Source organism: Primulina tabacum, chromosome 18 (genome assembly GCF_025594145.1).
Source record: "Primulina tabacum isolate GXHZ01 chromosome 18, ASM2559414v2, whole genome shotgun sequence".
Taxonomy (NCBI): domain Eukaryota; kingdom Viridiplantae; phylum Streptophyta; class Magnoliopsida; order Lamiales; family Gesneriaceae; genus Primulina; species Primulina tabacum.
The window spans coordinates 24,039,805-24,061,792 of NC_134567.1; the positions used below are offsets into that span (position 1 = coordinate 24,039,805).

Consider the following 21,988-nt stretch of genomic DNA (forward strand, 5'->3'; position numbering starts at 1 on the left):
GGGTTTTATTATCTCAAATTCCGCACGTGGGACCAACAAGTTGTATCAGAGCCTTGGTTTAAAATTTCTTAAAATTTTGTGTATGCTTTGTGGTTGCAGCCTAGACTGATCTTCCACATCAGTAAAGATTTTTTTGAGGTTTTTTATTTTAGGCGGGATTATTTTGTTCAGTCTATTAAAATTGTTGTAGACATAATGGCGAGCAGGTACGAGATAGCAAAGTTCAACGGAAGCAATATTATGCTGTGGAAAATAAAGATACAAGCAGTTTTAAGAAAGGAGAATTGCTTGGCAGCTATTGGAGATAGATCGGTGGAAATTAAGGATGATGGAAAGTGGAATGAGATGAATGATAATGTTGTTGCCAATTTACACTTGGCTATAGCAGACGAAGTATTGTCAAGTATCTCTAAGATAAAAACAGCAAAAGTTATATGGGATACTCTGACAAAGATGTACGAGGTCAAGTCGCTACACAACATGATTTTCATAAAGAGAAGGCTTTATACTCTTCGGATGGCGGAATCCTCATCGATGACCGACCATATCAATACACTAAATACTATATTTGCCCAACTCACTTTCATGGGGCATAAAATAGGAGAAAATGAACGTGCGGAGCTTCTATTTCAAAGTCTATCAGATTCATATGATAAACTTATCATCAACATTACCAACAATATTCTTATGGGCTTTCTAAGATTCGACGATGTCTTAATTGCGGTTCTCGGAGAAGAAAGCTGGCGCAAGAATAAGGAATATAGGTTGGTAACCTCGAAGCAGGCAGAGGCTTTACCGATAATAAGAGGAAGATTCATGGACCGTGACTCCAGTGGAAGCCAAAGGCGAGGTAGATCAAAGTCAAGAAGTAAGAAGAAAAATATTTACTGCATTAAATGTGGCGGTAAAGGACACTTAAAGAAAGAGAGTATCGATAAAAGTTCTCAAGGAAATGTGGCCAGTACTTCAGGCAGTGGTGAAATATTATTCAGCGAAGCAGCAACAGTTGCAGAAGGGAGGCACAAATTTTGTGACACATGGATTATGGATTCAGGAGCGATGTGGCACATAACGTCTCGGAGAGAATGGTCTGATCATTATGAACCAGTCTCAGGAGGATCTGTATTCATGGGAAATGATCATGTCTTGAAAATCGCTGGGGTCGGTACTATCAAAATTAAAATGTTTGATGGCACCATTTGTACCATTCAGGAAGTACGACATGTGAAAGGACTGACGAAGAATCTTTTGTCCTTGGGGAAATTGGATGACATCGGGTGCAAAACTCGTATCAAGAACGGGATCATGAAAATTGTGGAGGGTGCACTTGTGATTATGAAGGCGGAAAAGGTTGCTGCAAATATGTATATACGTTTGGGAGAAACACACAAAGAGGCAGAACTAGCTGTTGCATCAATTGATTCAGGAGAAGAATTAACAGTGTTATGGCATAGAAAGCTCGGGCATATGTCAGAACGGAGGTTGAAAATTCTCTCAGAACGGAAGATGCTGCCGGGGCTTACAAAAGTGTCACTACCCTTTTGTGAGCACTGTGTTACCAGTAAACAACACAGATTAAAATTTGCCACTTCTACTGCCAGGAGCAAAATCATATTGGAGCTGATTCATTCGGATGTTTGGCAAGCACCGGTTGTATCCCTAGGAGGAGCGAGATACTTTGTCTCGTTCATTGATGATTTCTCTAGATGATGTTGGGTGTATCCAATCAAGAAGAAATTAGATGTTTTCCAGATCTTCAAAGATTTCAAAGCGCGGGTTGAACTTGATTCTGAAAAGAAAATCAAGTGTCTGAGGACTGACAATGGAGGAGAATATACCAGTGACGAGTTTGATGCATTGTGTCAACATGAGGGCATCAAAAGACAAGTCACGACGGCTTACACACCTCAACAGAATGGAGTGGCAGAGCGGATGAACAGAACCTTGTTGGACAGAACAAGAGCTATGTTGAGGACTGCAGGTCTAGAAAAGTCATTTTGGATGGAAGCAGTCAAAACTGCTTGTTATATTATCAATCGTTCTCCTTTAGTGGCGATTGATCTGAAGACTCCGATGTAGATGTGGACTGGAAAGCCGACATATTATTCTCATTTGCATACATTTGAAAGTCCGATGTACGTTCTGTACAATGAGCAAGAAAGATCAAAGTTGGATTCGAAATCCAGAAAATGTATCTTCTTGGGATATGCTGATGGAGTAAAGGGGTTTCGCTTGTGGGATCATACTGTTCACAAGCTTGTCATCAGCAGAGATGTTATCTTCGAGAAAGATAAAGTAAAGGGAGAAAAAGGCACACTGAATTCAGAAACTACTATATTTCAGGTGGAAAATAAGACGGACGAAGGTCAAGTTTCTTGTGAAGCAGTATCTGAGCACGAAGAACAAGAACATGTTGAGTCTGAAGTTTCCAATGTGAGGCAGTCAACTCAAAACAGAAGACCACCAGGTTGGCTTTCAGATTATGTCACTGAAAGCAATATTGCATATTATCTATTATCAGAGAATGGTGAGCCATCGAATTCCCAGGAGGTTACTCAAAGCTCGGATGTATCTTTGTGGATGATTGCAATGCAAGAAGAGTTGGAGGCATTAGACAAAAATAAAACTTGTGATCTTGTTACACTACCACGAGGGAGGAAAGCCATTGAAAACAGATGGGTCTATAAGATTAAGCATGATGGAAATAACCAAGTGGAGCGGTATCGTGCTAGATTGGTGGTAAAAAGCTATGCTCAGAAAGAATGCATGACTTCAATGAGATATTTTCTCCTGTGGTTCGGCTTACAACAGTCAGAGTAGTATTGGCATTGTGTGTGGTGTTTGACCTACATCTAGAACAGCTAGATGTGAAAACGGCGTTTCTTCATGGAGATCTTGAAGAAGAAATCTATATGCTCCAGCCAGAAGGTTTTGCAGAAAAAGGCAAAGAGAACTTGGTTTGCAGGTTGAAGAAATCTATATACGGTCTCAAACTTGCGCCGAGGTGTTGGTACAAGAGATTTGATTCCTATATCATGAGCCTTGGATACAACAGACTGAGTGCAAACCCTTGTACGTATTTCAAGAGGTCTGGAGATGATTATATCATTTTGCTGTTGTATGTAGACGACATGTTGGTATCAGGCCCCAACAAAGGCAGAATACATGGCAGCTACTCAAGCTTGCAATGAGGCAATATGAATTAAAAGGTTATTGGAGGAGATCGGGCACAAACAAGAGAATGTTCCTTTGTTTTGTGATAGTCAGAGTGCCTTGCACATCGCAAGGAATCCAGCCTTTCATTCCAGGATTAAATACATTGGAGTCCAATTTCACTTTGTGAGATGTTTTGTTCTCCTGTATTAAGAGATGTTGTTTTCTCTTTGGAAACACAGTGAGTGAGTTGTACACCATAAAATATTATAGTGAAAATATTTTCATCTTGCTCGTGGTTTTTACCATAATAATTTTTAGGGGTTTTCCACGTAAATCTCGGTGTCCAGTTTATTCTTTATTTTTTGATTTTATTATCTCAAATTCCGTACGTATGACCAACATAGACTCAAATAATTTTCATGAAATTTCTCGAACTCTTCGAAGAAAAAGAGTAAGCAAAGTAAAGGAAATAAATGTTATTTTTAGTTTTATAAAAGAAACAGAGGAAAAGAAAGATCAAACAATCGATTGGTCTAATTATTTATTATAAAATCGAGCCTAAATAAATAATTAATTTACCGTTGACTCATCTCCCAAAATAATTTAAAGTTGACTGAAAATAAATAAATAATAAAAAAAACGGAGTAAATGGGCCAAAAATATAAAATCCCAAGAAAAACGTGGACCCGCGGGAGTCGACCGGTTAACTTCAGCCATTAACTGATATCATCACGATCACTTGTTCAACAAAAAAAAAAAACAAACAATCAATCACAGTTCTTAATCAAGAAGGAACACGGCCCGCAAAAGAAGCCATTTGGTTGATGGCTCGAATCTGCCAACGTTTGGATAAATTTTTTTAGTATATTTACGCATTGTTAATGTGTGTATCTATTTGCAGACGAGGATGCGTTGAATTTTTGTACTACTTTGCGCAAAAAAAAAAAGTATCTTGTACGAGGTGGGGTTTTGGGAGATTCCGAAACGAAAGGGTTTTGTGACGATTCTTGGTGAAAGGTTAGATTTTGATCAAAAGCAAGAATTTGGGTTCGAAAATAGTGAATTTTCTTGGTGGGTCTTTGGGGGGTATTGAGGTGTGAAGATGATGATAAGTTATCCAGGCCTTTCAAAGTTGAGAACCAAGCTGGTATGGCTGTTCCACTTAAATTTATGTTTCTTTCCAATCAATATTATTGATTTTGTTTAGAATAGAATAGATGGGATTCAATTAATACTTGGTAATTTGAATGTTCGCATTCTTCGTTTTCAATGGCGGTGGCGTGTGCGCGATCAGTTTTAATTCTCATATTTCCTCAAAAATCGAATGTTTGCTGCCAAATGTTGTGTGTTATATTGTGAGAAGTCGTGGGATTTGGTAGATCAGCCGAAACAAATGTGAAGCAATGAGTGCAGTGTAATAATGGCTGTGCAATTTTTATTTAACTTCTAAACGGTTTATAACCTTTTAGTCACTCTAAACAAACCTTTTAGTCACTTTAAATTTTCAAAACTTTGGGTATTATGAGAAAGAATTGTTTCTAAAGTTGCATGTGGTAGGTGAAGTGAGGCTGTATTGAGATGCTGTCATACCGAAAGTAATTTTTTCCCTAGAGTGATATTTGCATACAGTGCTCACGAAACAATTTGTTATCTAGACTTCTAAGTGAGTTTCTCCTTTAGAAATAAAAAAAGTACTGATCTTTTTCCCCTTAGGATCCAAACATGAAAACTGTTTCTATTTTGTTAATGAAAGGTACTTAGAAAGCTTTTTTTGTACTATTTCTATATTCTAACTGGCTGTATTTGATGTTTATACATATCATGTTGATGATTACCAGATTGAGTATGAAAATGTCTTTTTAGCAAGTGATTCTGTCACACTCGAACAACTTAAGGAGATGAGCTCCAAGCGTAGAGCAATGGAGGAGTCCATCAATGAGAAAAGCCTTGTTACTGCGGCTATTGCGAGGGAAATGTCCGGAGGTCTTACCTCCCGTTGTCAACAGGTAAACTACTTTTGGTATCATGTATTGTAATTTTATGGGCAACAATAAGATGTGGTACTTAGGCTGCCGAATAAAATGAAAATTTTGAATTAGACCAGTATCACCAATAATAGCTTTTGATACAGGGCATACGCTTGATCGTAAGATCATCGAGTAGTTATAGTTGCGACATGTGCACAAACTATCATTATCTAGTTGTGACTTTGCATAGTAGTATAGTATAATGTTTATGAAGTTTATCGTTTCAGGACATTCAGAAGATGGAATATTATTTGCCTCTATTAGAGAACCTCGTTCACCATGTCAATTTGATAGACAACAATCGCCGAATGAGTTCATGGATTTCAGATCTTAAAATTAGATGGAGCAGTGTTCTCACTTCACCATCCATCTTCAACCTTGGTCCAAAATTTTACCAGTTTGATAATGTTTACTTTGAGCTTGGAATGACATTATTTGTATACGGTGCAATGCTTCGTGAGCAAGCTTTGGAAGTTCTACCATCAGGCAAGATTAACTTTTCCATTATACTGGGATTCCAAAAGGATAAGTGGTGATCGGGGGTGGAACCTGCAGGGGGAATCGCCCCTTTGAACAAACTTTATTTTAAAGTTCAAATTTTTTTTTTATAGAAAAACTGCAAGTTTTGGATGCCAAAATCCATACCACTCACCTTCCTCTCCTCGTCCCATCTCCCAACTATCTCCCAAATTCCTGTACTCACTCCTTGGTGGTAATGCTTTTCTTATTTTCTCATTTGTTGTTGTAGACCTAGTGCATTCTACTACCCTTTTCCGAAAAGCTGCTGGAGTTTATTCCTATTTAGATGAAGAAGTTCTTAACCACATAGTTGGTACACAAGAAAAGCCTCCTGAAGCCATGTCTCACGTGTCTTCTGTGATGAGTCTTATTTGCTTGGCAGAAGCCCAGGTTTGCTCAAATATAGTCTTATACTTATGTTTATTTGATCATTTATGCTTATAAAGCTTTTGTGTTTCCCTTGTGATGGCTAAATACAATGCTCGGTTGAAATTATTTAGTCTGTAGCTGCTAGGAAGGCCGAAGAGAACGGCAATACTGGTGGCCTTTTAGCGAAGTTGCATTATGGTGTGACAGATCTCGTGGCTAAAGCTATTGATAACCTGCAAATCACCACCAAAGAATGCAAGGATATTTCCCCTCGCTTTATGGTATGTATGCACTTTACTTCAAGCATATGATACAACCTAAATTTCCAAAATATTTTTAAAGGGCGGTCTTAAGTCTTAAAACATATAAATGCCAGTCGTGATGGGAAGAAATAATGGAAATTCATTTGAATTCTGTGCAGGATTTTGTCTTGAGTTGCAAAACTTTGCACGAGTTAAAGAGTTACAAACACCTCGCGGAAATCCTTAAAAACGAAGGTAAAATTGGCACCGCGATAGGAGTTCTTCACAGGGCATTGTCAAATTTACAGAAATACCAACCAAGAGAAGATTCTTGGAAACAAGTTTACAAGCGAGTATTTGATGACATGACTGAGTCGCTTAAAAAATACGAGCACGAAAATGAGTTTGTGTGGCACGAGAAAGTCCCTCATCACAGTGAACTGCCTTCACCTCAAGCTGTAAAAATCGTTAGTCCGATCCCTTATCAACCCCAGAAATGGGAACGAACACTTGTTTTCAAATTGTGAAGTGTGAATACATAATCTGTACAGTGCCCTTTGTTCTTGGGCGCCAAACATTTTATTCATATAAATCGACGTTTCAGTACCTTTTTTTTTTCTGCAGCTTTTGATGATCATTTACAGGAATGGATTGTGTTTTTTTATTATTATTAATCTGTATTTCTGATTGGTCCCAGGATAGTCGCTTCAGTATGAATGTAAAATGGTTCAAGACTTTTTTGTTCTTGTTTTTAATATATATTAATCATTTCTAAAAACAGGCAACTAACACAACCAATATTCTTTTTTTCTTAATTCAGGTATTCCAGTACGGATATTTTGATGTGGATCGAATTTGGTTTCAGATTCCGAATGGATTGAATGGTAATTAACTCAAATTTACACCTGAGTTCCATTATATCTATATATATATAAAAAAGGAAAATGATAGATAATTGAATGACAAAACAAGAAAAAAAAAAGGGTAATAATTTAAGATTCTGATCAAGCAAATAGTCATATAAAATCTGTAAACTGGTCGACTCAGGTCACCATGTGAAAAAAGAAAAATAATAACGCAAGTTTTCCATCAATCCATTCCAAGAAAAGAAAAGATAAAACATTGTCCTGTTATTCGATGATTCTCATATAAATCTTTTCCGAGCAAAGAAAAGAAAAAACAAGATTCTCAATTTCTGAAGTAAGTCTATTATCGTCGACTTTCGCATGTATATATGGTTTAAAATTTGGTGTTAAATCAAAATAAGGAACCATGCACATGATTTAAATTCAAATTCACAATTTCTCAGTTATATCTATCTTCTCAAAGCATGTAAATTACTCCAACTTGTGGTAAGTGATAAATGCGATTTTCGCACGTAATTTGTGATGAAAATTTGATTGAATTATGCTAGTTTGGTGTAGTATTATGTGTTTTTGTGGTTTGTTTTGTGTTTGAAGGATTTTGTGTTTGAAGGATAAAATAAATTAAAAGAGGTTGAGATGTTTAGGAGGAGAAAAATACTAAGCAGATAAGAATTGAAAGACTTGATAGAATTTGAACAAACCAAAAGTAGGTGAAATCGTGAGAGAGGCGCCTTAGCGTTGTCTAAGTGGCGCCTCGACGCAGAATATTGAAGAAACGACGCGGAACAAGCGCCTAAGTGTCTGTCATGAAGAACACAAGAAGAAATTTCACGCCTTTGCGTCATACATGCGGCACCTTAGCGTCTGAAGCCACCGAAATTACGATGAACATGAGGCGCTAAGAGTCCTATGCGAAAATGACTAGAGTTTTAGGCTGCAAAAAACATTGTCAAGAGCAATTTTAAATTGATATATCATCATAATCGAAGGCTCATGAGAGGAGAACCCACACACTAAAGAGGAGAAAATATGGAGGAGTCGACTCGAGAGGACAAGGATCGAAGAACAACTGCACGAAGAGATAAGACGCATCATCTAGGGACAGAGAAGCGCCATCGATCTTCGTTCTATTTTCTTCGCCCCTCGATCTTTGAATATGCTCAAGAACATGTTTTGTTTTGATTTTAAATTCGTTATGAACTAATTTTTTTTTCTAGAAGGATGACGTAGCTTTACTGAAAATTATGGTTTGATCTTTTAATTTACATATTATAATTCTTCGGTTGGTTTATTTGTGTTTTCTTGAATCAAAAGCGTTCAATTAATTGATTATTAATTGAATCGTCATATTTATTTTGAATCTATCACTCTAGAGAGAGAAGATTTTGACTAAGGAACGTTGGAAACCACGTTGTTGGTGTTTATAGAGTTCGGGAGATATATAACTCCATGGAAGCATTGAAAGAATTCTAGTGCTTATTATATTATTTGATACTTGAACTCTAATAGGGATATTTACATCGATATTAGATAATTAATTTCTACTTATCACTTGGGAAATGAAGTAGGAAAGATTAAAAATTATTAGGTAATAAACTAGAAGAATTTATGATATAAGTATTTACAGAAATTAATCATAATGGATAGTAAAGTGAAATCGAACTTCTAACATTCGTCTCTCATTGATTTTTTCTCCTTATAATTCTCGTTAATCGTAGGTTAATTATTTGAAATTCTATTTTATATTAAAAATCTCATATTTGATTTTATGAATAAATTTAATATTATTCTAATTACAGTTGGTTTTTAGTCATATTTCCTTGACAACCAAGTAACTTTTATGATATCATGTCAATTTTTCGATGAAATAAAGTTGAAAACAGGAAAAAAAACAAAGGATTTGATAATAAATTTTACATCAAATTGAATTAATAAGGTTCACTCCTGGGGTCGACAAGTGGTGGTGTCACATTCTCACGTTAACATCTTAGTGTAAAGACAACCACTCAACTATTCTATTAAACTCAAATCTCTTTTGTTTGAGTGATTTGTGGGTGACGATTTAATTCATTACAGTGCAATTCTATCAATTGTAATATCATTCTCTCTTCTTGAGACTTTCTCCCATTTCAGCTAGTTTTCTTCAATTTAGTATGCCCATACTTTTTAATCCACATCAAAATCTTTTTCATTTATCTTCAAAATGTTGTATATACGGTATCCAAGAATGATACGAACGTTAGATACAAGAATATGATGGTTTGTAAAAGTTTTATGCAGTTTCTGATATTGAAAATGTCATATTCCCGTTGTTGGCCACTTTTCTCGAGCTCTGCTGATTTGGGTCTGGTAAATTCAGCTATGTTGTTTTGCTGAATTCAGCTCTACTAATTTTATATTTCTTGATTATATATGTTGATTTGCTGATTTCATGGCAAAATAATAAACATGAAAATTATAGTCATTTCTCTTAGCTTTCCACATAATCAAGAATAACTTGATTTTGAGTTTTTATGAGATAGATATGCTTGAAATACAAGACTATATATAAGTTTGTTGGGTGCAATAATTGTCTCTGCTTGGTAGAGCGATCAAATCGTGGTGCTTGAGCTGCTGTGCGGTTTAAAAGATTTGAGTTGCACCATTACTACTAGCTGAAAGGAATTGTTGCGCATAAACGTACAGGAAATTAATTAAACTATTATAATGTGTGTATCAGAAGTTAGTGTTATACTCTGGTGTTGTTAACACGAGCACACAACATGCAGCGGAAATTAAGTATTTAAGAACATGCAGCGGAAATTAAGTATTTAACACACAAATATAACTTTAATAAATTAACATCAGATTTAAATTATGCACAAGTACGAATACTTGTGCAATGCCTCATGGCAAAAAATTCACTAGAAAAATTATGTAAATCGTTTACACCAAAACAATACTAGTGAGAAAACAAAACCAAATTCCTTGACACTCCAAGGAATTAAAAATGCATCAAAATAAACCACATAAAGACTAGATGCATAAAACAAAAAGCATGTTGCTTAAAACCAAACGAAGACACTCTTCGATCAACACTCTGCATCAGTGTTGTTCTTGAGTGTTGGCAACACCAATCGGCAACACGGCAAAGTCTGTGACTCAATCACACAAAGTCTTCAACATTAAAAATATTCTTCAGTAATCTCTGTAAAAGGACTATGCACTAAGTCCACGAAAAACCACGCAGAGATCACACACGAGAAAGCTCACGAAGACACAAAAGAACATTCTTCCTGCAACCCCACGAAAATCTTTCCTCTCTCAAAACTTCTTTTCTCTCAAAAGCCCATTCTTTCTCTAAGAACTCTTCTATACGGCTGCAAGGCTATTCATACTTATATCCATGGCTTGACCTAAAAGTTATTTCATAAAGAGTCCTACAAAATATGGAAAAAAGATTTTCATTAGATATAAAACACTTTCAAACAAAGATAAAATATATTGGAGATAAAAATAATATTAAAAACAAATCCTATAATATCTAGATATAAATCAATCAAGTTCTTATAATCTAGAAATAAATCAAGAAAGATCTCATAATCTAGAAATAAGTAAACCAAGATATTATCATTTAGAATTAAATCAAACAAGATTTGATAATCTAGAAAGGCAAAATCTTAAATTGATAATATCAATTTAGCAAAATAATAAAAGAATAAAATATTCATTTCAATCTCCCTCTTTTTGTCTTTCTGGACAAAACATTCAAAAATGATAATTTTGGTAAGCATCGCAGTCAGTTAAGCTCCCTCTGCATTAGAGTGTGTCTCCTCCTGAGTCAAAGTTCATCTCCCCCTGAATTAAACATGTTAGAGCACTGGTGTTGTTGACAGTGTTGTCAACACCATCGTTAGAACACCTGAAAACATAAGGAGATATACGAAAGAAAAATTCAATAATCACGCAAACAGATATAAGAGCGACCCAAAAACAATATTACATACAGAACATAAGTATTCATCCTTTATCTTCTTATGTGTCATTTTTTGTTCTCCTACTCCCCCTTTTTGGCCAGAATGTAAGCCAACTTCCAAAAGCACCATCTACTCAGCCACTTGTAGAATATGAGAGAAAATTATAGAGGTATATCAGGAGTTACGCACAAAAATGCACAAAGAAATCACGAGAATAAGGAAAGATTACAACGGTAAATGAAAACAAGCAAGAGTAATTATCAGGTATTCAACTGTAACAAAACATATATGCTCTTACTCTAACAAAAAATACAATGATTCAATTCTTCATCTCCAAAAAAAAAATCCGCATGGTAAAGATAATATTTCCGAAATTTACCCAAAACACTAATAATGGTTCTATCCCAAAATTAAACAGTAAAATTTATTCAAACTCGTGTTTCGACGATTTCAAAAGAATATCCAGTAAAACTCACGTCGATTATAACTCACTGACATAAGTATACACATAAATTCAAAATCTAGGTAATCAAGGTTTTTATCAACTCTCATAGGTCAACACTGATATGTCACTGCACATGATGGATTCACGAAACAAAAAATCAATATGCATGTCCTAAATATGCCTCCAATGTAATGAATTATCAAGATGTCAGGCAGTGTATAAACTGTGCTGTGTCAGAACTTGGTGTTGGCAACACCTCCTGGCAACACCACTGAGTTTTATTTAAACTTCCATAAAATTTTATTTTGATTCAGAAATGGTAGCTCCCACACTAGAAGAACGGTCTTCAATGGTCTCCCCTAGGTAGCTTTTTTTATTACTATTTTTACTTAGAAATGGTAGCTCCCACACTAGAAGAACGGTCTTCAATGGACTCCTCTAGGTAGCTTTTTCCATTTTCTTCTAAACAATTTTTTTTTATTTACCTCTTTTCTGGTTTTCTCCTTATGCTCGCATTTTCCAAGTCACTTTTTCATATTAGACAAGATCATGATTTCCATGATATCCTCAACTACTCGATGCCTTGGATTGAGCATAATTTATTCCTCAACATTTGATTGAAAGTATGAACACTCAGAGAGTACCTTTCAGAAATTGCCTTCACTGTTCAGACATTACACAAATAAATAGGATGATTATGATTATGCAGTATGCCTAACATCCTAAAAATAGACATGCAAAAATGGTGTTGTCACCGGTGTTGGCAACACCAATGACAACATGTGTGTGTGATTATTGTACGCACATGCTGAGAGACTTCCGAAGATTGAAAAATCTCTCAAAGTCCAAAGGTTTCGTGAATATATCAGCCAGTTGATTCTCAGTCCTAACAAATTCCAGTCGAATTATGCCTTTTTCAACCAAATCTCTATAAAGTGACGTCTTATGTCTATGTGTTTTGTTCGAGAATGTTGAACATGATTCTTCGAAATGTCTATAACACTTGAGTTGTCACAATATACCATCATGTAATTGCTTAACTTGTAATCCAAGAAAGAAATTTAGTTCTCCTACCATGCTCATTTTGAATTGTGATGACATGCAATCCACAAAGTTATTTACAAGTATTTGAGATGAAGAATCGAAAATAATATCATCTACATATACTTGACAGATCAAAATATCAGATTTCAGTTTTTGAATGAAAAGAGTTTTGTCAACCTCACCTCGTTTGAAGCCCAAGTTTATCAGATTGTTAGCTAACCTACCGTACCATGCACGTGGAGCCTGTTTCAGTCCATACATGGCCTTCTTCAATTTGTAGACATGGTCCACGTGGTGAGGATGTTCAAATCCCTTAGGTTGACTGACATAGGCTTCCTCATTCACAATGTCATTATTATTATTCTTGGGTTCAATTTGAGACACAAAACACGAGTGACTTATCTGGGAAAACGTAGAGCTCATGCAGATTAAACCAATCATTTTCCGGTAGTCAACCTTTTCTTTGTTTCTTGTTTGCATACCATCATGTAATTCACCAATGATTTGTGATGATGGATGATTCTTTTGAATCTTGTTGGGAATTTCTCTTTCACAATTGATCACCACATCATCATTATCATCATTATCATTATCCACAATTTCTGTTTGGTTCAGAGGCGGTGTTGTGCTTGGTGTTGCTTCACTGGTCTCAACACCAGACTCAACATTTTTTCTGGTCAGTGGCTCACTTATATCCAGCAATTCTTCTACATCATCCTCCGGTTTTTTAACTGCCAGATCTGCAAGATCATCAAACACAACGTTAATTGATTCCATTATAGTCCTAGTTCTTAGATTAAATACACGATAAGCACGGTTATTAGTAGAGTATCCAAGAAACAAACATTTATCACTTTTGGAATCAAATTTAGCTTGATCTCTATTATTCAACACATAACCTACACAACCAAAGATATGAAAATATTTAAGGTTTGGTCTTCTTCCCATGATAATCTCATATGAGGTCATTGTAGAACTATTCCTTAAATTAACACGGTTGGAAATGTGACATGCCCTATTTAAAGATTCGGCCCAAAAACATTTTGACATATTCTTAGAACTAAGCATGATCCGAGCCATTTCTAGGAGGGTTCGATTTTTCCTTTCAGCTATGCCAATTTTTTGAGGGGTCTTCGGAGATGAATATTCATGAGTGATACCTTTCTTATGGCACAAAGAAATAAAATGAGAATTTTCGAACTCCTCACAATGATCGGTTCTTATTTTAACCACCCTCATATCATACAGATTTGTTATCCTAGCATGCAACTTCTTAAAAGCATCAAATGTATCAGATTTTTCTTTAAGAAAACTTACCCAAGTAAAATGCGAAAAATCATCAACACAAACAAACGAATATTTCTTACCACCCAAGCTCTCAACTTCCATCGGACCCATTAGATCCATATGCAAGAGTTCAAGGCACCGTGTTGTCCCAAAGTGTTGCAACACCGGGTTCGCAACACGAGTTTGTTTACCTTTCTGACACGGTCCACAGACATATGAGTTATCTGAACTTAAATTTGGCATACCTCTCACATCATCAAACTTACACAGATTCTTCAAAGTCTTGAAGCTCACATGTCCCAGTTTTTGATGTCATAGGTCTAAATCACTCACCTTGGCACTTAGGCAACCATCACCTTCTCCCAATTGATAGCGATTGTCAGCAGAACGAGTACCTGACATTACACAAACATTGACATCATTAAAAACTTCACAATTATTTTTATTGAACTTAACATGTAAATCATTGTCACAAAGTTGACTTATGCTTATTAAGTTTGAGTTAAGTCCTTCAACGTGTAAAACATTATGAAGCTCAGGAAGTCCGTCAACATTCATGGTTCCTTTGCCTACAATTCTTCCTTTGGCACCACCACCATAGGTTACACGCCCACTTTTTACTTCAACATAATCCGTGAGGTGTTCTTTAGATCCGGTCATGTGGTGTGAGCACCCACTGTCAAAGTACCATGCACCTGGCTTATGACAGTAGTGGCAAATAAAATGTCGCTTTCTTTGCTTTGATTTAGAATTTGACACTGGCTTCTTGGTTTGTGGCATCTTCACTGGCGGGTCAACTTTCAAATGAGAAGAGGAAGCTCTGTTTTGTTTCAGCAATCGTTCCGAGGCTTCCTTTGAGATTGACAGAGTCTTCATGGAAGGTTTCACTATTAAGGGGACATAGCAGTCTTCACTTGCCTTTACAAACACGGTTGATTTTGATTTAGAGTTGGAAGTTTCACCATGTTCATATGTGCTTTCAACATATCCAAGACCATTTTTGTTGTCCTTTCCCATAGTAAGCATTGAGTCAAGTTTTGATGAACTTGAGCTGAATTTAGCAATAGGCTTTGAGGCCTTCTCAAGATCATCCTTGACTTTGCACAGTTCGAGGTCCTTCTTACTCAACAAGACTTCCAGTCGAGACATGCTACTCTTTAACTCAGTATTTTCGTTTGAGAGCATAGAATTTGTTTCATTTCTTTTGATCCAATCTTCGTATAACTCTTCATACATAGCCTGCACACATTCAAATGTGAGTTCATCAGAATCAGTATCTTGGATTTCTTGATTACCTGAGTCATTGTGAGATTTAGCAATGAGACACAAGGATTTTGAAGTGGTGTTGCGGCCCGATGTTGGAACACCAGAGGCAACACCGTGCGGGTTGACTTACAGCCAGCATTTTTCCTTCAAAACAGCAGTGTTTGTAGACAGTACGTCCATTGGGATTCTGTAAAATTTTCTGCAAACAAAAACAACAATAAACCAGAATCAATCACTTAGTGTATCAAGCGTTGGCTCTGATACCACTTGAAAGGAATTGTTGCGCATAAAAGTACAGAAAATTAATTAAACTATTATAATATGTGTATCAGAAGTTAGTGTTGTGCTCTGGTGTTGTTAACACGAGCACACAACATGCAGCGGAAATTAAGTATTTAACACACAAATATAACTTTAATAAATTAACATCAGATTTAAATTATGCACAAGTACGAATACTTGTGCAATGCCTCATGGCAAAAAATTCACTAGAAAAATTATGTAAATCGTTTACACCAAAACACTACTAGTGAGAAAACAAAACCAAATTCCTTGACACTCCAAGGAATTAAAAATGCATCAAAATAAACCACATAAAGACTAGATTCATAAAACAAAAAGCGTGTTGCTTAAAACCAAACGAAGACACTCTTCGATCAACATTCTGCGTCAGTGTTGTTCTCGAGTGTTGGCAACACCAATCGGCAACACGGAAAAGTCTGTGACTCAATCACACAAAGTCTTCAACATTAAAAATATTCTTCAGTAATCTCTGTAAAAGGACTATGCACTAAGTCCACGAAAACCACGCAGAGATCACACACGAGAAAGCTCACGAAGACACAAAAGAACACTCTTCCTGCAACCCCATGAAAATCTTTTCTCTCTCAAAACTTTTTTTCTATCAAAAGCCCATTCTTTCTCTAAGAACTCTTCTGTACGGCTACAAGACTATTCATACTTATATCCATGGCTTGACCTAAAAGTTATTCCATAAAGAGTCCTACAAAATATGGAAACAAGATTTTCATTAGATATAAAACACTTTCATACAAAGATAAAATATATTTGAGATAAAAATAATATTAAAAACAAATCCTATAATATCTAGATATAAATCAATCAAGTTCTTATCATCTAGAAATAAATCAAGAAAGATCTCGTAATCTAGAAATAAGTAAACCAAAATATTATCATTTAGAATTAAATCAAGCAAGATTTGATAATCTAGAAAGGCAAAATCTTAAATTGATAATATCAATTTAGCAAAATAATAAAAAATAATAAATGAATAAAATATTCCTTTTACTAGCTATAACTTTTGGTAAAGCGGCAAGCACTCGGTCCTACAATTGGTATCAGAGTCAAGGTCACAGGTTTGATTCTCATTGATCGCAATTAGTGCAATTATTGGGAGGGAGATTGTTGGGTGCAATAATTGTCCCTGCTTGGTAGAGCGATCGAATCGTGGTGCTTGAACTGCTGTGCGGTTTAAAAGATTTGAGTTACACCATTACTACTAGCTATAGCTTTTGGTAAAGCGGCAAGCACTCGGTCTTACAATTGGTATCAGAGCCAAGGTTACGGGTTCGATTCTCATTGATCGCAATGAGTGCAATTATTGGGAGGGAGATTATTTGGTGCAATAATTGTCCCTGCTTGGTAGAGCGATCGAATCGTGGTGCTTGAGCTGCTGTGCGGTTTAAAAGATTTGAGGTGCACCATTACTACTAGCTATAGCTTTCGGTCCTACAAAGTTGTAACTTGATCTTCATTCAATGCAAAACCAACAATTTTATCGCAGTTTTTCTCCTTTTTAAGCTATGATTCAGGCTTCTATTTGAGAAGATGATTTGTATATCATCGTCTTAACTTCGTAACACATTCTAAATCGTTCCATTTTGATAATTGATCTAGTCTGGATGACCAAAATACTAGAATTGATTATGTCAAGCTGATTCATGCTTCAATTACATCAGCTTTATCTTGAAACCACTAGCTTGCCTAGATAACATCTGAATGAGCCTAGTTGATCAGAGATATAACGTAGTAATTTGAGTCTTCTATTCAACCGTTTTGATCGCTGGTCATTTGCATCAACGAGATATGAGATATCATTGAAATACTTTAGCACACCAGATTTTCAACTTGACTAAATATGTTAAAAATACAATAACAAATTTTATTATCATAAAAATCAAGATTGTCACCGTTTCCACAACCCAACAAGTTTTAAGCTGATTTTTACAAACAAAAGTTTTAAATGAAATTAAATTTACATGGGATTTTTCGCTTTTCTACTTTTTTACAGGATGCTGAGACAATTTCCCTCTAATAATTCTATTCACATATTGTGTGTGAAAATAATTTGTGTATAATATTTTTGGGTATTCAAGTATTTTTGTTTTAAAAAGCACAGAGATCACTTTAAAATAAAATTTTGGAGATGGTTTTGATAAGTTTTTTCGATCATTCATATTTTTATTTTTTTTAATAAAATTTATGGTATATTAATTTTGTATGTAAAATATTTTTTTGATGGCGAGTAATTTTCGTATAAAAAAAAGTCAAAAAGTATATCAAAATAGAGAATTTCAAGGATGACTATTTACAAGATTTTTCAGTACATTCATTCAAATAATTATTTATGTGCCATACTCTGTTATTTTTAAAATTTATGATATTCTGTAATAATCTTATAATTATAACTATTTTGATTACATGTGATTTTATCATTTTGTGAACATATCATATCACCAATACATAACATATATTTCATCAATTATGATTCAATATCTTTTGTCACAAAATATTTAGCATAAAATATTTGTATGGCCCCATCCTTTCGTTTTCTACACTAATGCAAACAACAAGCACACTAATGCAACAAAATGAACGGAAAAAACCAGCCTTTGTAACTCTATGGTTAAACAAAAAAAGATTATATTGACTGCGTTCTCATTGCAAATGTTACTACATTTTCACAACAATCAGTAAGATGGTGAGGTGGTGGTCGTATGCGTGGAGGACGACGTGGCCGGGGAATGGGATCCATCAACCCCACCTTCACCACTATGGCTGCCTCCGGCATCAGAGTGTGGTTGCCTTCGTTGCGGGGCTGCTGATGCCAATGCTACTCGAAAGGGTCGTGCCACCGAAGCAATTGGGGCATATATTCTGGCGGATGGAGTGGCATCCCCGGATGTGGTGGTTGTAGCCATGATGGCATGTTCTGGTGGCACACATACTCTCGATCTCTTGTGTAATCGATACTTCTGAAAAATGATCGGACGAAAGTAATTCAATATATTAGAGAAAGAAATTAAGGGATTGACTTGATCTTTCTATAAACATGCCAAGGAGGAAAATTTTCCCAGAAAGCATGTTAGAATATGGTCTAAAAGTCGGAATAAATTAAAGCTAAGACAATAATCTTTCTCAAGACTAAATCTAAAGGATTTTACATGGTTAATCCTTTCGCATTATTCTTGTTCACATCACCACAAAAGTCCTTGCTTCAAATGAAAGTTTCTCCCATGAGATTCTTCACCTAAACCATTTAATAACAATCAAAGATGCTATTCCCATTGGCTCGATAATACAAAGTAACCGAAATAAACTTTCATCGCATCCCTTAATTTGTCAAGATACATCAAGATATTTGTATTATTGTGAAATATCATGAAACTAAAAGAAAAATCCATTAAGAAAAGGGTCACGAATGCTCAACTTTAATGGGGAAAAGTATGAGTTCACAAACCTGTAAATGACTTTTAACCTCATCATTTGTGAGTCCATCAACCTTCATCAATTCCCTTATCTGTTTAGGTGTAGCAACTGCATAATCCAATCAACAACAAGATTTATCAGACAATCGTGGATCAATATCATATACTTAACATGATTTTATAGCTAATATATATACCATGGGAACCACCAAGTTGATGAAGGGATTGCACAAATCTTCTGTGTAGATCCGGCGACCAACACCTCCTTGCTTTTCTTAGAGACTCCCCTTCTTTCTCTTCCTTCTTATCTCCGCCGCCAGTGCCGGCAGTGGAACTGGTGGATGCCGGTGACGGTGACTTATTCTTTGGTACTTGCCTAGGAGCAGTTGAAGTTCCGCTAGTGCCTAAACTTTTCTTCTTCTTGAATGGCTGAAATGCACCATCACATCGGCCACCGCCATTTCTCGTCACCTCCGTAACTACTACCTTTCTTGGTGAATGCTATACTCCAAAAATTAAAATTCAAAATTAGAAAAATCCCACATGCTTAAAACATTTTTTTAATAAAAAAACTAAAAATACAATAATCTTCCGGAAAATCACCTCTTTGGAAGATGGATCTCGGGTGTGATTCCAAAGCTGAGCAGATCTAAGCCAGTCTGATTTCTTGGAATTCTTCTCATTACCATTCTTCCCATCTGTATTACTCATATCAGCTAAATTTTTATTTGGTTTCTGGGATTCTTGTTCTTCACCATCAGATTGGGACGAGGCCCTTTTCAGCGGAATGAACTCTTCAAAAACCGGACACGATGTCTGCTCAGAACACTCAGATTGCCCACGTAAATTACACTCTGTTGTCGCCCATGATAACTGCTGTTTGCATGACTCAATTGCTGCAGAATACCGATATAAAATAAGCCCAGAACCATAAGAAAAAGTAAACAAAAATTGAAGAATAACAAATTTGTTTTAAAATCATAAACAGTATGATTGATACCATGTGTAACAAGCTCAAAACAGAGAGGAATTTCACGTCGGAAAACTTGAATTTTGTGATGCTCTTCCTCTAAAGCTTGTATGTAATCTTGAAATCTCTCCATTTTATCTGAAAAATCACTGTGATTAATTCAGACCGTGGATTATCTTTCTTTCTGATTTCCTTCACTGTACCTTGTCAAATTCTTTATTTTCACCCCTCGCTTTTTTTGGCTAAGTGAAATCATTACAAGAAATCGGTTAGAATCTGAGCCAAGACAAGGAGAGATTATGTAGGGGGAAGATACGGACTTCTTGTTTCTTTTTCCTTTTTCTGTCAGAGATCCGAATGAGGAGACTAGAATAAAGGGATCTAGAGCGGAATCACGAAAAGGAATAATCTTGGTTTGCAAAATATATATATATAACAACATGCATATATGTATATGTATAACCACCGCCAGTTGTTACAGATTAGTAGTGCAAGAATGTAGAGTAACGCGATAATTCAATTTTAATCATTCAGATGTGAGAAAATTTGAATTGGGATATGTTTTATTTAATTTTTTATTGACATATTTAATCTATATTGAAAAAGAATAGATGTCTTACCAAATGTTTAGATATATTTATATTTACGAGATAAGTCGATCTGATTTATATTTACAATTAAAATAACATTACTGATATTAAAAAATATTCATGGCTCGAGTCAAAAATTCGTGTTAAAAAATTGATTATAAGACGATATTATATGAATTTTTATATATAAAAATTAATAATAACACATAAAAACTAATAATGTAAGGAGTTTTAATTTCCTTTAAACTCTCATGAGACGATTTCACTGGTCAGTTCAATGAGACGAGTCTTCTGTTTGGGCCACTTATAAAAAAAAATATTTTTCGTACCAAAAATATTAATTAAACATGAGTAGGATTTATTCGTCTCACGAAAAAAGATATGTGATATTGTCTCATGTGAGACCTACTCATATATATATTAGTTCATGTTATATTTATTGAATAAAATTATTGTACTTTTTTAAAACTAATTATTCTAAAATTTAGAGAGTAGATTGGGGTTCTATTGCCTTCTTCCAAAACAAAATATAAAATATATGTATTTGAATACCAAAATTTAATTCCATAATGAAAATAGCCAAGTAAAGTTTATTAATGAGCATGTCTATGACCTATCTACACAGGTAAAAAAAAAACAAAAAATTATTATCTCGGGAAAAATTTAATTTTCAAAGGACCAAACCATATAATAAATTCTACTCTTTAAATATTAAATATGTTGTTATATAATATATATTAAAAAAATAAAAAGGAAAATCATTATTTTCGGGAACAAAATAAATAAACTGCGATATTTAATTGAGGTGGTGTTGTTGGCGTGGAGAGTCTGGAGACGTCGAGGTCGGGCCGTCGCGTACCGATGAATATTTTATTTTGAGATTTTTAGAGAGAAAAAGTGTGAAGGTATTCATACTTTGCACCCCATATTTTGTGTTTATGTCCACGCACTAGTACGATTTCACAAATTCAATTTTATAGAAATACCAATATAAGTTTTGAAAAGTAACATGTTTGAGTGTAATAATTATTTTCGTTTAGAGAGTGATCGAATAGTTACACATAGTATTGTACGGTTCAAAATATTATAGTTGTATAATTATCACAATTATAAATTTTGGTGAAACGATAAATGTTCGGTCTTACACAATCGTTTTATTTAATAAAAAAAATATTATAAAACCTATTTAATAAGCATATAATGTTATTCATACAAATTACATTTATATTTAATATTGTAACATTATTATTATTTTCATAAAAATATAGCATATTATACAAACAATCATCATAAATTATAAAAAAAAGAATCATAAATATTTTCACCATACTTATTCGTTGTTTTATACATAAAAAATGTAACTAAATTTCAAAAACGATTATGTGATTATCTATAAAGAGCCAAGTGTATAAAAATGCAATTTTTGCACAATGACACTAATAGGTGTAAAATTAAGAGTTTATCAACATTGTTGAAATATTACACTACAAAAAAAATGCTTAGCGACGGTTTTTTGCGACGGA

General features: G+C 34.9%; 2 protein-coding genes across 3 annotated transcripts; one reads left to right on the plus strand and one right to left on the minus strand.

Annotated features, from left to right (window-relative positions):
* Nucleotides 1-3,893: 3,893 nt before the first annotated feature.
* Nucleotides 3,894-7,068, plus strand: LOC142533050 (uncharacterized). 2 transcript variants are annotated; one of them, XM_075639645.1, is made up of 7 exons: nucleotides 3,895-4,153; nucleotides 4,193-4,303; nucleotides 4,995-5,162; nucleotides 5,411-5,669; nucleotides 5,932-6,092; nucleotides 6,203-6,352; nucleotides 6,493-7,068. In XM_075639645.1, the coding sequence occupies exons 2-7, from the start codon at nucleotides 4,259-4,261 to the stop codon at nucleotides 6,838-6,840; spliced, it is 1,131 nt and encodes a 376-aa protein (XP_075495760.1). In that variant the 5' UTR covers nucleotides 3,895-4,153; nucleotides 4,193-4,258; the 3' UTR covers nucleotides 6,841-7,068. The 2 variants fall into 2 exon arrangements, with proteins under 2 accessions (XP_075495761.1, XP_075495760.1); XM_075639646.1 differs by having other exon boundaries at nucleotides 3,894-4,303; nucleotides 5,020-5,162.
* Nucleotides 7,069-18,041: 10,973 nt separating this feature from the next.
* LOC142532941 (transcription factor HHO3-like) lies at nucleotides 18,042-20,295 on the minus strand. Its single transcript, XM_075639493.1, has 5 exons — nucleotides 19,906-20,295; nucleotides 19,509-19,801; nucleotides 19,103-19,406; nucleotides 18,938-19,014; nucleotides 18,042-18,452 (listed from the first exon to the last, which is right to left on the minus strand). The coding sequence occupies exons 1-5, from the start codon at nucleotides 20,006-20,008 to the stop codon at nucleotides 18,168-18,170; spliced, it is 1,062 nt and encodes a 353-aa protein (XP_075495608.1). The 5' UTR covers nucleotides 20,009-20,295; the 3' UTR covers nucleotides 18,042-18,167.
* Between the last annotated feature and the right edge of the window lie 1,693 nt (nucleotides 20,296-21,988).

Coding starts and splice junctions, on each gene's coding strand:
- LOC142533050 (XM_075639645.1), top strand. CDS start 4,259: ATGATGATAAGTTATCCAGGCCTTTCAAAGTTGAGAACCAAGCTG. Junction 4,304..4,994: donor CAAAGTTGAGAACCAAGCTG/GTATGGCTGTTC, acceptor GATGATTACCAG/ATTGAGTATGAAAATGTCTT. Junction 6,353..6,492: donor ATATTTCCCCTCGCTTTATG/GTATGTATGCAC, acceptor AATTCTGTGCAG/GATTTTGTCTTGAGTTGCAA.
- LOC142532941 (XM_075639493.1), bottom strand. CDS start 20,008: ATGGAGAGATTTCAAGATTACATACAAGCTTTAGAGGAAGAGCATCAC. Junction 19,802..19,905: donor TTTTGAGCTTGTTACACATG/GTATCAATCATA, acceptor GGTATTCTGCAG/CAATTGAGTCATGCAAACAG. Junction 19,015..19,102: donor TCAACTTGGTGGTTCCCATG/GTATATATATTA, acceptor TGGATTATGCAG/TTGCTACACCTAAACAGATA.